Raw genomic sequence first — 19,860 nt, 5'->3', positions numbered from 1 at the left:
GCAGCATTTGAGCATCACCTCCGTTTATAATCCATTTACTCTGTGGCAAAAAAAACCAAACAAAACAGTGCGGTCTTGGGATGAAAGGTGTTTTGTGAAGAATTTCTTTTTGAAATCTCTATGTAAGTCACCCCACCCCCCTTGGTGATGCGCGTGCATCTATTTCACTCTGGAGCTAATCTGTATTTGGGAGCTCTACCTCAATGCTTTTCTTGTTTGGGTGGAGAGTGATATTTGTAGAACTGCTAGGGGAGAGAGTTGTTGTATTTGGAGTTGAAAGGTTTGAAATAGGATTCATTCTTTCCTTTGAATAAGATGAAATTCTTTACTCAGTGCCAACATACTTTCAGAGAAAATTACTTTTTTGTTTTTAAAAACTTCACCCTCCATGAATACTTTGCACAAATATCACTTGCAAATGTCGTCTAACATAACTGCAATTCTCTGCCAAAGGACCACTTTAGCCATAGAAAGTAAGGCTTGCTTGAGGAAAAAGTATTAAAATTTCTCTTCCTGTTGATCCCAAATCTTTTTCTTAAAACTATATAATCCAGGGTACCAGTCATGCATTAAGTATTATTGAGGTTCTTTGTAGGACAGTGAATAATCACAAGATAGGTTTATAATGGAACACATAAGGCAGACTTTGCTATTATCTTTTTCCTTAGAAACAAAGAATTATAGACACAAGACATTTTCAGATTTTTTTTTTTTTGCTTTTTGGAGGGCAGTTGGGGATAAGTGACTTGGCCGAGGTCACATGGCTAGTAAGTGTTAAGTGGTTTAAGCCGAATTTGAACTCACAGGGTCAGTGCTCTATTTACTATGCCACCTAGCTGCTCCCGTTTTCAGATTTTGAAAGAAAATGATGTAGCATTAACATCCCATGGAAGGTCTTGCTTAAGGTCATGCCTAGAAAAATGAGTATTTTAATGAGCCTGAAGGTCATTATGAGTATATATAATTATAGATTTTGTCAAAATTACTATTTTCAAAACAAAAAATTTTAAAAATCTTTTTTAAAAAGAAATTGTTTAAAAAAACTTTAGTACTTTATAAATGAAGTACTTTATATAAAATTTATATATATTTATATACAAAAATATATATAATTACATAAATATTTTTATATAAATGAAGTACTTAGTACTTCATTTGCAGTTGTTTATGTTTTTGTTCTCAAGTCAACCAACACGCATTTATAAAGCATAAGAATGTTCTAGGCACTGGAATATAAAGGCAAAAATGAAACAATCTCAGATTTCAAGGTGTTTACATTATATTGGGGAAGACTAAGTGAACTTTCATGTGCTTACAGAATTGAATATATGCACATATATAATACATATGTAAAACAAAATAAAGGCAAAGTAATTCAATACAAAGCCACTGGGGAAGGAATTTTCACTTTCCAAGGTTATAGAACATCAGAGTTGAAAGAGAACTTCAGGAACTATTTGAGTCCAGTCTGATCCAGAGTCCAAAGAACACCCAAAAAGAAATTCCTCCCCCAACATATTCAACATATAGATACCCAGGCTTTACTTGAAAACATCCAGTTAGGGAGAGCCCACTCTCTCCCAAAGCAGTTTTACCTTTTGGTTGACTCTCAGTGTTGTTTGCATTTTTGGAATTACCACTAATTGCTTTTCATTCTTCCTCCTTCACTCATCAGCAAGCATTTGTTGAATGCCTACTATGTGCCTTACTAGCAGAACAAGTTTAATCCGTCTTCTGAGGTTCTTTCAAATACTTAAAAGACAATTACTATGTTTTCCCTAGGGCTTTTCTTCTCTAAGCCAAAGCAGCCTCAGTTTTTTCCTCTTATGGCCTGGTCTTGACATTCTTCAGTGTATGTTGATGTTCTAGCCTACATGTTCTTAGCTTAGCAGTATCTTTCTAAAATGTGGTACCTGGAAGCAGACATGGTACTACTCCCTATGTGGGCTTCCCATGGTGTGATAACAGCGGGACCATCATCCTCCTAGGCCTGGAATCTGCCTCTTAATGCAGTCTGCCATGGCAGTAGTCTTCTTAACTCTCCTATTACACTGCTTACTCATATTCAGCTTTCAGATGTTTTTGGGAAATCTTTTAAATCTTTTTTGGGTGAACTGTTGTCAATACCTCTCCCATCTTAGACCTATGAACTTGATTTTTTGAATTTATGGGAAACGCTTTGATTTAAACCTATCAGATTTCATTTTAGTGGCTTCATCAAGCCTTCTTGAACCCTAACACTTTCATCTACTGTGTTGGCTAACCTTTCTAACTATATGTCATTAAAAAAATTTGATTAGCATGGCATTTATACTTTTGCTCAAGTCATTGATAAACGTGTTCAATGGCATTGTACCTTTGAGCCATTCCAGGAAAGATTTCCTTCTAAATCAACATTGAACCATTGATGACTATTCCATATGTCTGGTCATCTAGCCAGTTACCTAAGTGGGCTCAGAAGAAAACCTTTAGGAATGCTCTGCAGTTAGGGGGTTATTCTGAGATGAGCCTGTTTGATACTGGAACAAAATGAGATGCTCAGTTTAACATTCAGCAGTTTAAAAAATGAAATTTACTTAAAAAGAAATTCAGTAGGGATACAGAGAGTTCATTCAACTGATTCTTCTCTGCCTAAGTTGTCCATAGTGTTCAGTCAGCCACCCAAACATCAGACCTCCTTCCTCTGGAGCTCCTTGTGGCTGTTTTGTACTAATGTAAACAGAAAGTGATGTCAGTGACCATCTTGAGCCAGTCAAGTGTCTAAGATACTTACAGTACTTTTTATGGGGGAAACGGACAAGAAAAAAAGCTAGCCTAATTTACATAGAGGGAATGGTTGCTGGGATTTTTCTCATACCACAAAAACGAGAATAGTTTGTTCCAGTAAAAGAGATTGATAAGGAGTTTTTAGTCAGGTATGGCTATAGTGGACAAAGAGTATCTGGGGGCAGTGCCTGTCTACCTGTGACAACAGTGTGAAGAGAGGTCAAGAACAATAAGAACTAATAAAACACTGTTGGATTTAGCAATTAAGAGAGAATTTATAATCTTGGAAAGAACAACTTCTTATGAGTGGTGAGTTTGGAAGCCAAATTTCCAAGGGATGGAGAAGTGAGTGGAAGGTGAAAAAGTAAAGAAAATGAAGGCTTTTCTTAGGAGTTTTCTATGAAAGAGAGGGAAGAGGGGCCTAGTAATTAGAAGGAATAACAGTGTTAAGTGAAAGTTTTTAAGGTTTGGAGAGATCTGGACATTCTTGAAAGCAAGAGAAAGAATGAAATTTTTTCCCCCCTATTCTCTTTCTGTTTGCCTCTGTTCCTCCCTCCATGTGTGTATGCATATAATATATGTTTGTATACTGGAGATAGGAAGGTAGAGAATCAGGGATGCAAGTAGAGGAGTTGACCTTTAAAAGAAAGACCACCTCTTCCACAGAGACTGATAACAAAGGAGAGAATGGGGCTTATGTGGAGTGATTTTTTGAGTTCAGTTTTTTTTTTCATTTCCTTGGTAAAATAGAAGGGAGGTCTTATAGTGACAGCAAAGGTGTCATCTAGGGAGCCTGAGAAAAGAGGCTTGGAACAACTATTTGGGAAATGCCATATACTGTCCATCAGGAAAGATGTAGAACTCATAGCATTGAGGTCTCAGAAGAGACTATAAGTGGACCTAGTCAACACAGTTGTGTGACTTTTATTAACAGCATTCAGCAGTCCACATTAATCTTGCTAGCTTTCTCTGAAAGCATTCCTTTAGTCATTCTTTAGGATGCAGTAATATTCCATTATATTTGTATACTGTAATTTGTTCAACCATTGCCCAATTGATAGGTGGGCCCTTTAGTTTCTAATTCCCTGCTTCGACAGAAAGAGCTGTTAGGGATACTTTTATACATATGGGCCCTTTTCTTCTCTGATCTTTTTGAGGCATAGGCCTAGTAACGGTATTCCTGGGCCAAAGGAGAAATATACATACCTATATATACATATATATGTTAGTGATTTTGAGCAAATTTCCAAATTGTTTTTTCCACAATCCTGGTAAGGACTCCAGTGTTCTTGTCATCTTTGCTAGTCTGGTGGGTATGAGATAGAATCTCAGAGATGTTTTAATTTGCATTTCTCTAATTACTAGGGTTTGGGAGCATTTTGGAGCAATGAATTTTGGAGCATGAATTGCTTGAGTTTCTTCATTTAAAAGCTGCCTGTTCACCTCCTTAGCCATTTATCTGTTGGGGAATAGCTAGTATTATTTATTTCTTGTATATTTTAGATAACAATTTTTTTTATCAGAGAATCTTGCTCCAAAAATTTATGAGTTAACTATTTCTCTGCTTATTTTAATTAAATTGCTTTTGTTTGTGTAAAAACTTTTCAATTTTATGTAATAAAAAATGGCTATTCTATCTCATGATCCTTTCTATCTTTTCTCTGATTATGAGCTCTTATCCTGTCTGTAGTCTATACTTTACTACATTATGATGTGAGTTTTTGTATCTGTGCTACAGATATATCTATTTGTAGCTTATTGTGGTGTAGGATGGGTGAGATGTGGATTGAAGTCTCATTTTTGCCAGATGGCTTTCCAATTTTCCTAAAAGTTTTCGGCAAATAGTGAGCCTTTACCATGATAGGTTGAGTTTATTCAGTATTTTACTCCTGTGTTTATTCTTTATGTTATGTGCTTTAACTGTTCCACTGATTGATTTTTATTTTTTGACCAGAATGAAGTAGTTTGAGATTTGATATTTTAGGCACTCTTCCTTCTCACCTTTTTCATTATTTCCCTAGAGATTCTTGACCTTTTGTTCTTCCAAATGAATTTTGTTACTACTATTTAAAAAGTCTCTAAAGTAATTCTTTGGTAATTTGACTGGTGTAAAACTGAATCAGCATTTCTGCAAAGAGTATATTTGATTAATTTTTCTTTTAAACATTTAGATGCCATGTCATTTGATGAATCTATATTAAGTTATTTATATTGATTATCATGCCTCTAAGTATACAGAAGTTTAAAAAATAAAAACAATGTCTTGGATCGTTGTTTTGATCAGAGTAGCTAAGTGTTTCACACTTGAACATCCTTATAATATTGCTGTTACTGTGTACAATATTGATGTAACTGTTCTCCTGGTTCTGCTTATTTCACTTTGCATCAGTTCACAAGTCTTCCCAGGTTTTTCTGAAACCATCCTGCTCATCATTTCTTATAGCACAATAGTATTCCATCACATTTGTATAACAGTGTTCAGTCATTTCCCCAATTGATGGGCATCCCCTCAATTTCCAATTCTTTGCCACCATAGAAAGAGCTTCTATCAATATTTTTGTATAAATAGGTCCTTTTCCTTTCTTTTAGTATCTTTGGAATAGAGACCTAATAGTGATTTTGCTGGTTCAAAGAATATGCACAGTTTTATAGCCCTTTGGCGTAGTTTATTATTCTCCAGAGTGGTTGTATTAGTTCACATTGACATGAGCAGTGAATTAGTGTCTCCTGTTTTCCACATCTCCTCTAGCATTTATAATTTTCTTTTTTTGCCATGTTAGTCAATCTATTAGGTATAAAGTAGTATCTCAGAGTTATTTTAATTTGCATTTCTCTAATCAGTAGTGATTTAGAGCATTTTTAAAAAGTAATTATTGATAGCTATTATTTCTTCTTCTGAAAATTGCCTGTTCATGTCCTTTGTCCATTTATCAACTGGGTAATGACTCTTATTTTTATAAATTTGGTTCAATTCCCTATATATTTGAGAAATGAAGCCTCTGTCAGAGAAACTTTCTCTAAATTCTTTCCTCCCAGTTTCCTGTTTTCCTTCTAATTTTGGCTGCATTAATTGTTTTCATGCAAAAGGTTTTTAATTTCATGTGATCAGAATTAATCAATTTATTTCATGTAGTCCTCTCTATTTCTTTTTTAGTCATAAACTTATCCCTTATTTGTAGATCTGACTTTTTTTAAGACTTCCTTAATTTATTTATGATATAACTGTTTATATCTAAATCATTTATCTGAATATCTAAATTATCTATCCATTTTGACCATATCTTAGTATGTGGTGTAAGCTGTGGATCTGTGCCTAGTTTCTGCCAAACTACTTTCTAGTTTTCCCAGCAATTTTTGTTAAATGGTGAGTCCTTACCCCCAAAACTTGCCTCTTTGGGTTATCAAACACTAGATTAGATTACTATTACATACTATGTATTGTGTACCTAATCTGTTTTTCTGATCCACTACTGTTTCTTAGCCAATCAGATTGTTTGATGATTATCACTTTGTAATATCTGAAACTGCTAGACCATTCATTTCCTTAGCCCTTTTTTTCCCCATTGATTCCCTTGATATTCTTGACCTAGTGTTGTTTCAGATAAATTTTGTTACTACTTTTTATAGCTTTAGAAAATAATTCTTTAGTAGTTTTGATTGCTATAGCATGGGATAACTAAATTAACTTAGGTAGAACTGTCATTTTTTTTTATACTGGTCCAGCCTACCCATAAGCAATGAATATTTCTCCAGTTATTTAGATCTGTCTCTATTTTTGTGATAAGTGTTTTGTAGTTATGTTCATATAATTTGTCTGGATTTGTCTTAGCAAACTAAATTTGCCAAGACTTGACTCCTAAGTATTATATATTGTCTGTATTTACTTAATATGGAGTTTCTCTTTCTATCTCTTCCTGCTGGGTTTTGTTGGTATTATATAGAAAAGCTGATGATTTATATGGTTTTATTTTATATTCTGCAGCTTTACTAAAGTTATTAATTATTTCAACTAGGTTTTTAGTTGATTTTTTAGAGTTCTTTAAGTATACCATCGTCTTCAAAGAGTGATAGTTGTATCTTCTCATTGCCTATTTTAAATTTTTTAATTTCTTTTTCTTGTCTTATTGATATAGCTAGTAATTCTAGTACAGTATTAAATAATAGTGGTGATATTAGGTATCCATGCTTTAATCCCTGATCTTACTGGGAAGATTTAAAGTATATCCTTGTTACAAATAATCTTGCTCTTGGTTTTAGATAGATAATACTGATCATTTTAAGGATGACTCCATTCCTATTCTTTTTTTAGTGTTTTTGAGAGGAATGAGTGTTATAGTTTGTCAAAGTATTTTTCTGCATCTGTTGAGATAATCATATAATTTTTGTTGTTTTTCATATTGATATGGTCAGTTATGTTGATAATTTTCATAAAATTGAACCACCTGTACATTGCTAATATAAATACAATCTAGTCATAGTGTAAGATTTTTGTGATGTTTTGCTGTAATCTCCTTGCTAGTATTTTATTTAAATTTTTTGCACCAATATTCATTAGGGAATTTGGTATAGTTTTCTTTTTCTGTTTTTTCTCTTCCTGGTTTAGGTATATCACCATATTTTTGTTGTAAGAGGAATTTTGTAAGGTTTCTTTACCTATTTTTTTCAAGTATAGTTTATACAGTATGGGGACTAATTGTTCTTTAAATATTTGGTAGAATTCATTTAATCCATCTGGTCCTGGAGATTTTTTTTTATTAGGGAGCTCATTGAGGGCTTATTCAATTTCTTTTTCTAAAGCAGGGTTATTTAAGTACTCTATTTCCTCTTCTGTTAATTTGGACAATTTATCTTTTTGTAAATATCCATTTCACTCAGATTGTCAAAACAAATGGCAAAATCATTCCTAATAATTGCTTTAATTTTGTCTTTATTAGTGGGGCATTCTCTAGTTTCATTTCTGATACTATTCATTTGGTTTTTTTTCTTCCAAATTAACCATTGGCTCATCTCTTTTATTGACTTTTTCATAAAACTAATTCCTAGTTATATTTACTCATTAACTTAATGATTTTCTTGTATTTGATTTTATAATCTCTCCTTTAATTATCAGAATTTCCATTTTGGTGTTTAATTGGGGATAAAAAAATTTGTTCTTTTTCTAGTTTTTAAATTCATGGCCAATTCATTGATCTGGTCTTTCTCTCTTTTATTGTAAGCATTTAGAGATATAAAGTTTTCCCAAAGAGTGCTTTGGTTACATCTCAGAAATTTTGGAATGTTTTCTCGTTTCATTCTCTTTAGTGAAATAATTATTTCAATGACTTGTTCTTTGACCCACTCATTCTTAGGGATTAAATTATTTAGTTTCCAGTTAACTTTTAATCTGTGCTTTCCATAGCCCATTATTAAGTGTAATTTTTTTTTTTTGCATTATGGTCTATAAGGATATATTAAATATTCTGCTTTTCTGATTTGGTTGTGATGTTTTTATGCTCTAATACATGGTTAATTTTTGTGAAGGTGCTATGTATAACCAAGAAAAAGGTATACTCCTTTCTATTTCCATTCAGTTTTCCCAAGAAGTCAATCAGATCTAACATTTCTAAGATTCTCTTTATCCCCTGGACTTCTTTCTTATTTATTTTATGGTTAGATATATCTAGTTCTGAGAGGGAAAAGTTGAGGTCTCCCAGTAATTATAGTATCCTCTTTTTTTTATCCTGTCTCTCCTCTCGAATCTTTTCTTCTGAGTTCTGCTTTTGCTCTTGCCTTCTTTTTATCTGCCCTCCCTTTTATCACACTCCTCTCTCCCCTTATCTCCATCTTCTCCTATTTCTGTCTTCATTAAGAAAGATTTTTTATTACTAATTGAGAATGTATACGTATATTTTTCCTTTGAGCTACTTTACATACTAATGAGATTCAAGCATTGTTCTTTCCCCCCCTTTCCCTCTTTATTTTAAAAGCTCTTCTTTTATGTGAAATAATTTTCCCCATTTTTCCTTTCCTTTCTCCTTTCTCCTAGGGGATTCCTCTTTCTTATCTAACCATTCTTTTTCATCATCCTAACATAATCAACTGAGTTCTCTACCCTCTTTCTATGTAGAATCTTTCTAACTACCTTGATAATGATAAAGTTCTTGCAAGATAGATGTATCATCTTCCCATATAGAAAGGTAAACAGTTTAACCTTATTCAGGCTCTTATGATATCTCTTTCACATTGACCTCTTTATACTTCTTTTGATTCTTGTATTTGAAAAGTCAGGTTTCCATTTAGTTCTGATCTTTTCATCAGAAATGATTGAAAATCTTTTATTTCATTAAATATCCACTTTTGTCCATTTTTTTCCCTTGAAGGATACATTTAGTTTTGCTATTCTTGGTTTTAATACCAGCTCTTTTGCCTTCTAGAATATCATAGTCAACTCTAGCCCATCATTCATTTAATGTGGTAACTGCTAAATCTTGTGTGATCCTAACTGTGGTCTCATGGTATTTGAGTGGTTTCTTTCTGGCTACTTGAAGTATTTTCTCTTTGATCTGGGAACTTCAGAATTTGACTAAAATATTCCTGGGAATGTTCATTTTGGGCTCACTTTCAGGTGGTGATTGGTGGATTCTTTCAGTTTCTATTTTACCTTGTGGTTCAAGGCTGTCTGGACAGTTGTTTTTTGTTTGTTTGTTTTTTTACAATTCCTTGAAATATGCAGTCTAGGCTCCTTCTTTGAAATGGCTTTCAGTAATCCAGTAATTCTTAAAATATTTCTCCTTGATCTGTGTTCCAATTGTTTTTCCAATAAGATAGTTCACTTTTTCCTCTATTTTTTCATTCTTTTGACTTTGTTTTATTGTTTCTTGATGTCTTACAGAGTAATTAGCTTATATTTGCCCAGCTCTTAAGTTTTAAAGAATTATTTTCTTCAGTGATCTTTTTTCCATTTGGCCAATTGTGCTTTTTTTTTGGAGGGGGGGGCAGGGCAGTTGGGGTTAAGTGACTTGCTTGTCACATGGCTAGTAAGTGTAAAGTGTCTGAAGCTGGATTTGAACTCAGGTTCTCCTAACTCCGGGGCCTGTGCTCTCTTCACTGTGCCACCTACCCACCCCCAATTCTGCTTTTTAAGGAGTCATTTTCATCAGTGAATTTTTGTACCTCTTTTTCCGTTTGGTTAATTCTGTTTTTAAGGTGTTACTTTCTTCAACTATTTTTTGTTCCTCTTTTTATGGTTTTATGGCTCTTTGTCATTTGTGTCTGATTGCAACCACATTTGGAGTTTTCTTGGCAAAGATACTGGAATTGTTTGTTATTTCTTCTTCAGTTCATTTTATATTTGAGGAAACTGAGGCAAACAGGATCAAGTGCTTTGTCCAGGGTCACACAGCTAGTAAGTGTCTGAAGCCAGGTTTGAATTCACAAAAGTGACAGAGGCCAGATTTGAACACAGGAAGATGAATATTCCTAACTCCAGGTCTGGCGCTCTCTCCATTGTACCACCCAGCTACCTATCTCTTTTACCAAGATGTTCTTTGTCTTTTTATAATTTTCTTCTTTTGCTTTCATTTCTTTGTCTGAGTTTTCCTCCAGGACTCTTACTTGATTTTGCAAATTTTTTTTAGCTCTCCCAGGAATTCTTGTTGGGCTTGTGTCTGATTTACATTTTCCCCCCTTTAAGCTTTGTTTGTAGCTTTTTTTTTTACTTCATTGTCTTCTAAGTTTGTGTCTTCATCTTCTCTGTTACCATAATAGCTTTTTATGGTCAGGTTCTTTTTTTTTCACCCTATTTCTTGATATGGAACTTTATAGTAGACTTGGACTCTGTTCCTGGTGTAGGGAATGGTGGGGTACTGTCTCAAGCTTCCAACTGTTTTGTACTGTTGTTTTCCAAGCTAGTTCTGGAGTTTAGAGGTTTTCTATATTTCCATTGTGATGTAATCTGAGAAGTGTGGTCCCCGCTGTCTTGGTCTGAACTCTGGTCCTTTTCCAAGAAAGGTCCCTGATCCCTTAGGATTATAATTGATACTACTCCTGATCCCTTGGGGCCAGAAGAGACACTGCCCCCTCAATGTCCCTTCCACTCCCTCTTGACTAAAAGTGCTCTTCCTTGCCCTTAAACTATTACCCAGAAGTGGGTATAGACAATGGAGTTACTAAATAGTTGCCCTTCAGGACTTCCACTTCCTCCTGAAAGTGTTTCTTCCTACCCTTGAACGATGATCCAGAAGGTAGGTATGGGCAGTGGAATTGCCAAACAGTGCCTGGTCCTGTTCCTAGTGCTAGCCTAGCACAGGAGGCCAGGTCCCCTTACCATCCTTGGCTTGATAGCTCCTTGAAGCTGCTGCTGCTTCTTTTGCCACCACCTAGTCCCACTCCTGGGGTTTTATTCAGTGTACTCTGGGCCAGTCTCCACCCTCATGTCCCAGATCTGTCTTTCCAGCCTCTTCTTATGTCTTGGGCTGAGGTGGATGATATTTCACTCTGACCTTTTATTCACTCCAGAATTCTAATTGAGGTGTTTGGAGGGGAATTTTGGGAGATGCTGACTGAGTGCTTCTCTATTCCTCCGTGTTGGCTCTACTCCTACAAGTTGTCCGTTGATCTTTTTAAATCAAGTATGTTTTTACTATTGCTTTGTCTGAGATCATCTGCTTTTGAGTTACTGAAGTATCACAGATTAGCTCTTTATTTTTACTGTGTAAGTCCTTTTTCAAGTTCTTGTAAAAAGCATATTGTTGGATTTTTCTTTTCTAATCCATTCTGCTGCTCTTCTTTATTTTATGCTTTTTACGTTCACATTTTTTATTGTTAATTCTGTATTTTCTTTCATGCCATTCTTTTATTTTTTTTTTATTTTTTTTTTTTTTGCTACATATCTCTTTACCAAAAAAAGGCTGTTGTAGCCACAGTATGTGATGACTGATTTTGATAGGCTTAGCCCTTCTCAGCAATGCAAGGACATAAAACAATTCCAAAGGATTCATGATGGTAAATGCCATCCACATCCAGAGAAAGAACTATGGTGTCAGAATGTAGAGCAAAGCAGAATATTTTCTTTTTTTGCTTTGTTTTTTCCTTCTCGTGGTGTCTTCCATTTGTTATAATTCTTCTATGCAACATGACTAATGTGAAAATGTGTTTAATAGGAATGTATGTGTAGAGCCATATCAGATTGCATGTCATCTTTGGGAGGGCAGGGGAGAAAATTTAAAGTTTGTGGAACTGGATGTTGAAAATTAAAAGTAAATAAATAAAATTTTAAAATATTCAAAAAAATGTAAACAAAGTAAAGACTGTTGAGAGAGAATTGTGTGCATCACTGATGCTGTATGTTTGATGCAGTTTACTTCTGTCACATTCTCTCTTCCCTCTCCTCTTTGCTCATATAACCTTCTTTCCTTTCCCTTCCCTCCTCTTTGTTCATCACAAGTTCTTAACCTTGTTTTCCTTTCCTTTTTACTAACCATTTCATGCTCCACCCCCGAAGATGGAATTTGTTTTGCTTAATACTAATTCCTTCCTCTTACTTCTCCTTACCCCAGGCCTTGTTTGGCCCTGTTTTATTTTATTTCTATACGTGTGTGTGTGTGCGTGCGTGCACACTCTCGAGCTTGTGCACATGCACATCTGCCTTTTTCAGTCCTTTGTCCATTTCAGATGAAAGTGAGGTTCATGTGTAGCCTGGGTCTCCTCACCCCTTCATATTTTAATAGTCTTTTTATGAACCCTGATTATGTGAAATACTAAGTTCTACCCCTTTTCTCCTCTTCTCTTCCCTTATTTTTTTTTTTTACTTCAAATTGTCAAAATATAACAAAATAAATCCCAGCCTCTCTCTTACCTGACTGTCTTCATAACTCTTGAAGACATTAGGGTTCTGAGGGGGTACTTGTTTCTGCAGAAATTAGAAATCAGATATTAGAATATCAATCCTGCATCATCAAGTAGTCCCTTCCAGTGACTCCTTTGCATTTATCTTTTTGTGGTTTTTTTTTTTTTCAACTCATGTTTGCATTTCAGAATGTTTCTCCAGCTCATATCTCTCTTTTGCCTTCTAGGAGTCACAAACTACATTTTAAAAATTGTATTTAATAATTTGATAACTATTCTAAGTTCATGGGGCCATGGAGAAATCAGTAATAGGCCATATTTAGCCTGTGGACCATAGTTTGCTGACCCCTATTCTAGAATGTCATGTTCTAAACTTTACTTTATAGTAGTAACCTGCAGGTTTTAAGTGGTCCTAACTGTGGCTCCTTGATAGTTGAACTCTTTCTTTATGACTTCTTACTGCAGTTTTTCTTTGACTTAGAAACTCTGGATTTTGAATATGACATTACTGGGAGTTTTCATTTTGGAATTTTAGGAGGTGAAATCAGATACCAATGATGCCACACAAAGATGCTTAGTCTAGAAAAGAGGAGACTTAGGGGGAACATGATATCTTCAAGTATTTGGAAGTCTTATTAGAAGACGAGAAGAAATTTGCTTTACTATGTTTTAGAAGGGCCAGAAAATGGGTTGGAAGCTGCAAAAGGGCAGATTTTGATATGATGCAAGGAGCTTTCCAAAAGTGTGATAGGTTGATTGCATCAGGAGAAAAGGAGAGAAGAGTAAGAGGGGAAACAGTAGCCTCCTCCAGGTCCTAGAAGCAGCAAACAGTAGGAGAGATGAGAAACAAGTGTATGCTGTTGAGAACAGGGAAATAGGACACAGCCAGCCTTGAAAGCAGAGAAAGAGAGCCCACGAAGAAGTTAAAGACAGCATACAGGGAGGCGTTTGCTTTTTAAATGTAACGTGAGAGAATACATGCAAAGTAGTTTGCAAACCTCACAGCACTGCACAGTGCCAGCTCTTATTATTGATGAAGAGCTTGTCTAATTTTGGACCTTTTGGGAGGAGGTGGGGTTTTCCTAAGAGCTTGTTTCAAAGCACATTAATTTTAAAGTGCTTTCAAAATGTTCAGTTGCCACACTAATACTTAAGTATTTTCATGATGGGTAGTTATCAAAGTTTACACCATTGCTTTCAGATTATAAGCAATGTGATTAGCTGAGTAAATGAACTGAGTGGGAACTTAGAATTATGGAAGAGATAAGAAGCTTACAATACTGTTAATTGTTTTTAAAATTGAAATGGTAGTACAAAAATTCCAATTTTATTTTCCCCAACGTTGGTTTGAGGCACATTTTCTGATAATATTGCTGATAATTGACATGTACTTGGGTGAGGATGCTGAGCTGTTGGGTTTTTTGGGGGACAGAGGGGAGAGGGCAGGGCAATTCGGGTTAAGTGACTTGCCCAAGGTCACATGGCTAGTAAGTGTTAAGTGTCTGAGGCTGGATTTGAACTCAGGTCCTCCTGATTCCAGGGCTGGTGCTCTATTCACTGCACCACCTAGCCACCCCATGCTGAGCTGTTTCTAAAGGATAACATAGACTATAAATATAAACACCAGCAACAAAATATTTTACTAAAAATACAGTGCTTTTTGTCACAGCAAATGCCAATAGTGATAGATTGTATTTTTCAAACTGAAAATGCTATTCTTTACCTTGTATAACTAACCTTTTTTTTAATTTTTCGTTAATGTTAATTATATTAATAAACCGTTTGTGAATTGAGTGAGATAAGAAAAAATTGTTTCTTTTCCCAAAAGATGATATCTACAGGAAAATAAATTACTATGTTTCTGAACTATTTTTACAGTGAGGTAATCAGAAATGCCTGGATTGAAATGTTTAATTTTGTTTTATTGTGTATTACTTGTACTAAGACCACATTTTAATAGAAATTCATGTGAGAATAGACTATTGAGACCATCTAGTCCCAGGGATGGGGCATAGATTCCCCACCGTGATCTAGTCTAACGTCTTTCTATTTACATTTGGAAATTGAGACCTGGAAACATTAAAAGACTTGTCCAGGGTCTGAGGCTAGAACTGGTTTTACTATATCATACTAGACTTTAATTTGAGAATGTGGGAAAGATACATGGAACTCTAAAACAGAAGCAAATAATAAGCCTTTTAAAGTTTTACTCAGTTTTCATGGAAAACTAAGCTCCAAAATAACTTTTGAAAAAGAGTTCCCAATTATATCATCCACCTAAATGAACATTATTTTAGCAGACTCAGAACAAATATTAAAGAGGCCAGTCAGGCAATAGTAAGATTTTATAATCACATCTCTTGATACTAAAAAGGTTCCCCCCCCCCCTTTTTTTTTTTTTTAGAATTAATTCTTAAAAGAAAGGTAACATTGCTTTGTGACTTTTTTTGTTTGTTTGTTTGTTTGTATCCTAGGAGTTGTTTCATTAGTAGCTGTTCATCCTTCTACAGTTAGCGCTGTTGGGAAGCAACTCTTGCCAAAAACTTTTGGACAGTCTAATGTCAACATTACCCAGCAAGTGGTAAGGAGCTCTTTGGTGGAGGGTGGAATGTTCCTTTGGCATCTATGTTGGATTCATTACAGCTAAATCAACATGAAGATTAGTCTTAACACTGGTGAATTTGATGTGTACAGTAATGTCGTTTAGAGACATGACCCTTTTTATCTTTATAGGATTCAGTGTAATGATTCCTCTCAAATCTAGACAGTAAAGACTAAATTTCTTTGAAAAAGAGTTGTTGGCTTTCCCTCCAAGAGATCTTAGTAGTAGCACTGGTAATGTTTTCTGCTTATGTGCCGCTTCATATTTCTTAAACTACTTTGATGCCTCATCTTCTTTAATGCCCACAATAGCTCCAAGAGGGAGTTAGACCAAAGACAGTTATCTGTATGTGAGGGTTGCAGAGACTGAGGGAGGATAAGAGACTTTGCTAAGTTCACACAGCTGGTTAGGAACAGAATTTGGGGACTACAAAGGACTACTTGTCTTCTTCACCAGTATTCTTTATACTATTCTACACTTTCCTCTGTCTGTTAACTTTACCTGCATCCGCTTTACTATTTTCAAACTTTTTAGAAGTTCCATTTTTGGTCTTTGAAAATTTCCTGCTTTTGAATTGATGAATATTTGTTGTGTATTTATAACATGTTATGGATTGTTTTGTATATTCAAAGGGCATACTAATTAATTTTATTGAGATTAGGAGGGAGAGCTATCAATAGATTGAAGTTGATAAGATGTTGATATTCACAATATTGAACCAGGTCAGAATTCTTTTAACAAATGATAAATACAAATGAGAATTTCAAGTAGAAGCAGGAGACTTTTTTCAGTCTGTGGATTATGGAAGATTATAGAAGGGGTGGGAGATGTAGAAGTAGAGGAAGAAACAGGTCTTTTAGAGTTTTACAGGCGTTAGCAGTCAGATGGAATGTGAGTAACTTCAAGTTCTAGATGACATTGGAAAACCCCTGAATGATTCTGATCAAAAGTGTCAGAGGGAAAGATTATTTTTGCCTTTTGCTAAGTGATTACAAAGGAAATGGGAAAGAATAGATTACAGTATTGTCAAGGGGAAAGCAATAGCTTTCAGAAAATATCTGCTCATTTTAGTAATTACTATTTTTCTTAGTAATAAGCTGTTTTTGCCAAATGACATAAGTGCACATCTTTGTCTCGCTGATTTCTTTTTGTTTCCTTTCATATTCAGCTTCTGTCCTCTTGTCTTTTCTACCACTTTTAACAGATTATAAGTTGTCTATCCCATAATTAAGCGGGCCTACAATACTTATTTCTCAAATCTGTTTTGTAAACATCTTGTCTATATAATAACCTTGTGTTGTTTTGCTTTCAATAAAATCATGACACACCTGCTCCATTGTTAAATCCTTTTTAAAAAATCTCTATCTGTAGCTCGTTCTGTGCTGCTTGCTGTTCTAACTTTTATTCCAACAGCTTCCTTAGGTCCCAGTTACATTCTTCACATTATGTTTTCTTTCATACTTCCTTGTGTAATAGAACTCCTCTGTGTATCTCTAGCTGTGTTTTCTGCCTGCCATTTCCACAGACTGCTTAGAGCTGTCAAAGCCAGGCACTTTGTTAACTCTATTTTATTCTGAGAATTTATGATTCTGTACTTTTTCAGATACAGGTTGAACATTTATCTTATTTGCACTTTTCTCCATATTAGCCTAAACTGCAGTTTGGATTTATATGTAAGGGAGTCAAAGTTTAATTTGTTATTTTTTCAATAAAGTTTTCATTCCCTCAGCAATTCTGTTATCTTGGCAATATAAATAGGTGGAAATGTTTTCATTGATGAGAGGATCCTTTTGGGCAAATAATTTTGACTTAGCATTTTAAAGTTTCTTTGTTCTTGTGTAGTTTTTATCCAGAAAGATTATGGATTTAAAAACAAGCAGGAAAAAAACAACAAAAAATTTCACTAAGCCTTTTAAGCTCAAAAGCAAGAGATTTGTTGATTCCTGATCAGAAGTGAGCTGATGAACCCTTATCTTTAACAGAAAGTTGTAGTTGTCCAGTGACCTATTTTTTTTCAGTCTCCATCAGGAGTAATCATTCCTTGTGTCGATTTGCATAAGAAGTCAATATTGACAATAAATTGAATCTCTCTTGGAGGTGACTCTCTTTGGCTCAGTATTGAAAAACTTGAACCATTTCTCTACTGTGTATCTGACACATAGTAGGTGCTTAATAAATGTTTATTGACTGGGGTTGGGAATCCATAAAATAACTGCTTGAAGCTTGGCTTTCTTGTCAAGTCCCATAGTCATTACTGGCTTCACTTCTTCCCCACTCAGTCATTAGTGATTCAGGAATGTGTAGAGAAAACCTGCTGTACTCAGAAGCCACCATTTTTGAGCTCGTTCTAAATTATTTACTATTCGTACAACCTTAGTATGCAGGGATTTCTTTTCATATGTTTGTTGCCCTTAGCCAGAACCTGAAATGAAATGATGTTATTATTTTCCAAACTCATAAATTCTACAATTGTAACTATCCTCTTTCTCTCGTATTTCTTCCTCTTTTTGTCCTGTTCCCTTCACTCTCTTCATCTCCTCCTCTTTTCATTTTCCTGGAAACTGTTACAGTCCTATTATCTAAAATGATTATTGTAACTGAAGAAAAGTGAAAATATAAAGATTAAAGACAAAAGATACAATTTAAAATCACCATATACTTACAGTAGGATGTTTTAATCAAATATAGAGAATACTTCAAGTCAGCCTATCCTGTCTGGAACTCAGCCAAGAAGAAGGAATTAAGCAAACAAGATGTCTACACAGCCCAAATAACATCTACACTAACCCAACACTAACGCTAGAACCCGGGTGTTCTGACTCTAGCTCTTTCCACTATATCATAGAAACAGCCAATTAAAAAAAAGAAAGCCAATTAAAAGGGCAGGGGGAGTACTGTTATGTTCAGACTGAGAAAAATAATTACTGGCAGCCAGATAAATGATGAATAATTAAGGAAACCTATAAAAAAAGCAGCCACAAAAATGTGAAAATCTCTGCGGTCTGGTGTTGGTGCAAAGGAGAAATCACTCCTGTTCAGTGTAAAACTTCCAGGGGCATTGTTGTTTGCATTATAACATATCAGAATACTTGACTTTCATAAAAATCACTAAGAGTAAACCAAGAAAAGGTTAGATTTTGTTAAAGGCAGGAAGTATGTAATATGTCTTAAGAAGATTACCATCTAGAACAACCAAATTATTATAAGAATGTTTTGATGCATTAAGAGATAAGCCCTTAGGTATTTGGAAAACTTGTCATTCTGAAAACAAGGTTGCCTCTGAACATTTTTTGGTGCCTTGGATCCTTTTGTTAATCTGATGAAGCCTGTGGTCCTCTTCTTAGAATAATGTTTTAAAAGCATAAAATTTAGTTGTCAAAATATTTTAAAGTGTAAAACGCTCATCACAGTAGTACTTGGAATATGGTAAATGCATGTTAACTGCTATTATTTTAAATACATTGTTAAAAATAAGTTTATTGATCCTACCCACCCCATCTCATCTCTCCCCCACAGCCTTAAATCTGTCAATGGACCCCAGTTCTAGAATAAGTCAGTTCCTGATGATACTATCAGGCTAAAACTGTTTATTTTTCTGGGGTTCAGTGTTTTATTATCTCAAATGACAAGTTATGATCAGACCAAGATTGTATCAGGACAGAGATGGTATTTTGTCCCAACTTTTCTTTCACAACAGTGGGTGCTTAATAAATATCTGTAACAATGAATTCATTTTATTAGGTACAGTACTGTAGGAGTGTTGACTTAAAAAAAACTGGAAATACTATATGAAACAATAAAACATAAGGACAGTGTAGTAGAGATGAGTTTTTGTAATATTCAAGCTATCTTTTTCTTAAAATGTCTTCCTAGGAATAAATGTTAATTTTTACTTGTAGATAGGCACATTTCCATCCTATATTGCAGCATAATTCAAAAGGTATATTAACTTAATGTCCAGGCTTTCAAGTGGAACATTATGAATTAGTGTTAGTTTCTAAGAAGGCTAATGAAAACAAGACCCCTTTGTTTCTGAATTTAAAATGTATTGACACATTGCTTATGAGAGATAAATTAGTTGTTTCCTAAGCCCATAAAACAGACCCTTTAATGTAGGTCACAAAATTTGTATTTGAAGTTTAGTATTTAGATGAAATGAATGTTGCCTGTATGTGTGCAGAATAACTAACAAGTTACTGCAAGGGTGTTGTTAGTAAGTAGAGAGGGTCTTTAGATTACCTCCTTATGAAAGGGTTTGGTCATTTTGGTAATGAAAGTAAAAAATAATGTGACTTTAGCATAAAATTAGACTTTAACAGCTCAGGGTTAGCTCCATAAACATATGTTATTGAAAATTTAAATACTCTTTAAAGGAAAGGAGTGAAAATTCATTTCTCTTGTCCTGGACCCTAACTTGATGTGTGAACCATTAACATTGAATGAGGTCACCTGGACTTAAGGAAGATAATAAAAAAAGCTCCCCTGTCAGCTCTTAATGGTGTCATATTAGGTAATGCATTTATCCAGTTAAGAAGGAGAACAAAAGGGGATAGCAAGCTTAAAATAACCCAAGATATTATCTATGGTGAATCTTTTCAATGATATATTCTTTCTTTCTTTCTTTCTTTCTTTCTTTCTTTCTTTCTTTCTTTCTTTCTTTCTTTCTT

At 34.6% G+C, this 19,860-nt stretch overlaps 1 protein-coding gene across 5 annotated transcripts in view; it reads left to right on the top strand.

Annotated features, from left to right (window-relative positions):
• TFDP1 (transcription factor Dp-1) overlaps window positions 1-19,860 on the top strand; it is a 146,915-nt gene that overhangs the window by 95,654 nt on the left and 31,401 nt on the right. For all 5 annotated transcript variants that reach the window (XM_069094069.1, XM_069094065.1, XM_069094066.1 and 2 more), the window contains exon 4: window positions 15,066-15,172. In XM_069094069.1, coding sequence (XP_068950170.1) covers window positions 15,066-15,172 — 107 coding nt within the window. The remainder of the gene's footprint in view (window positions 1-15,065; window positions 15,173-19,860) is intronic.

This window comes from Petaurus breviceps, unplaced genomic scaffold, assembly GCF_028583685.1.
Source record: "Petaurus breviceps papuanus isolate PSGF00001 unplaced genomic scaffold, PetGlider_PUasm1.0 214, whole genome shotgun sequence".
NCBI lineage: Eukaryota > Metazoa > Chordata > Mammalia > Diprotodontia > Petauridae > Petaurus > Petaurus breviceps.
The sequence above is the reverse complement of the archived record's forward strand: the minus strand, read 5'-3'. Positions and strand labels throughout refer to the sequence as shown.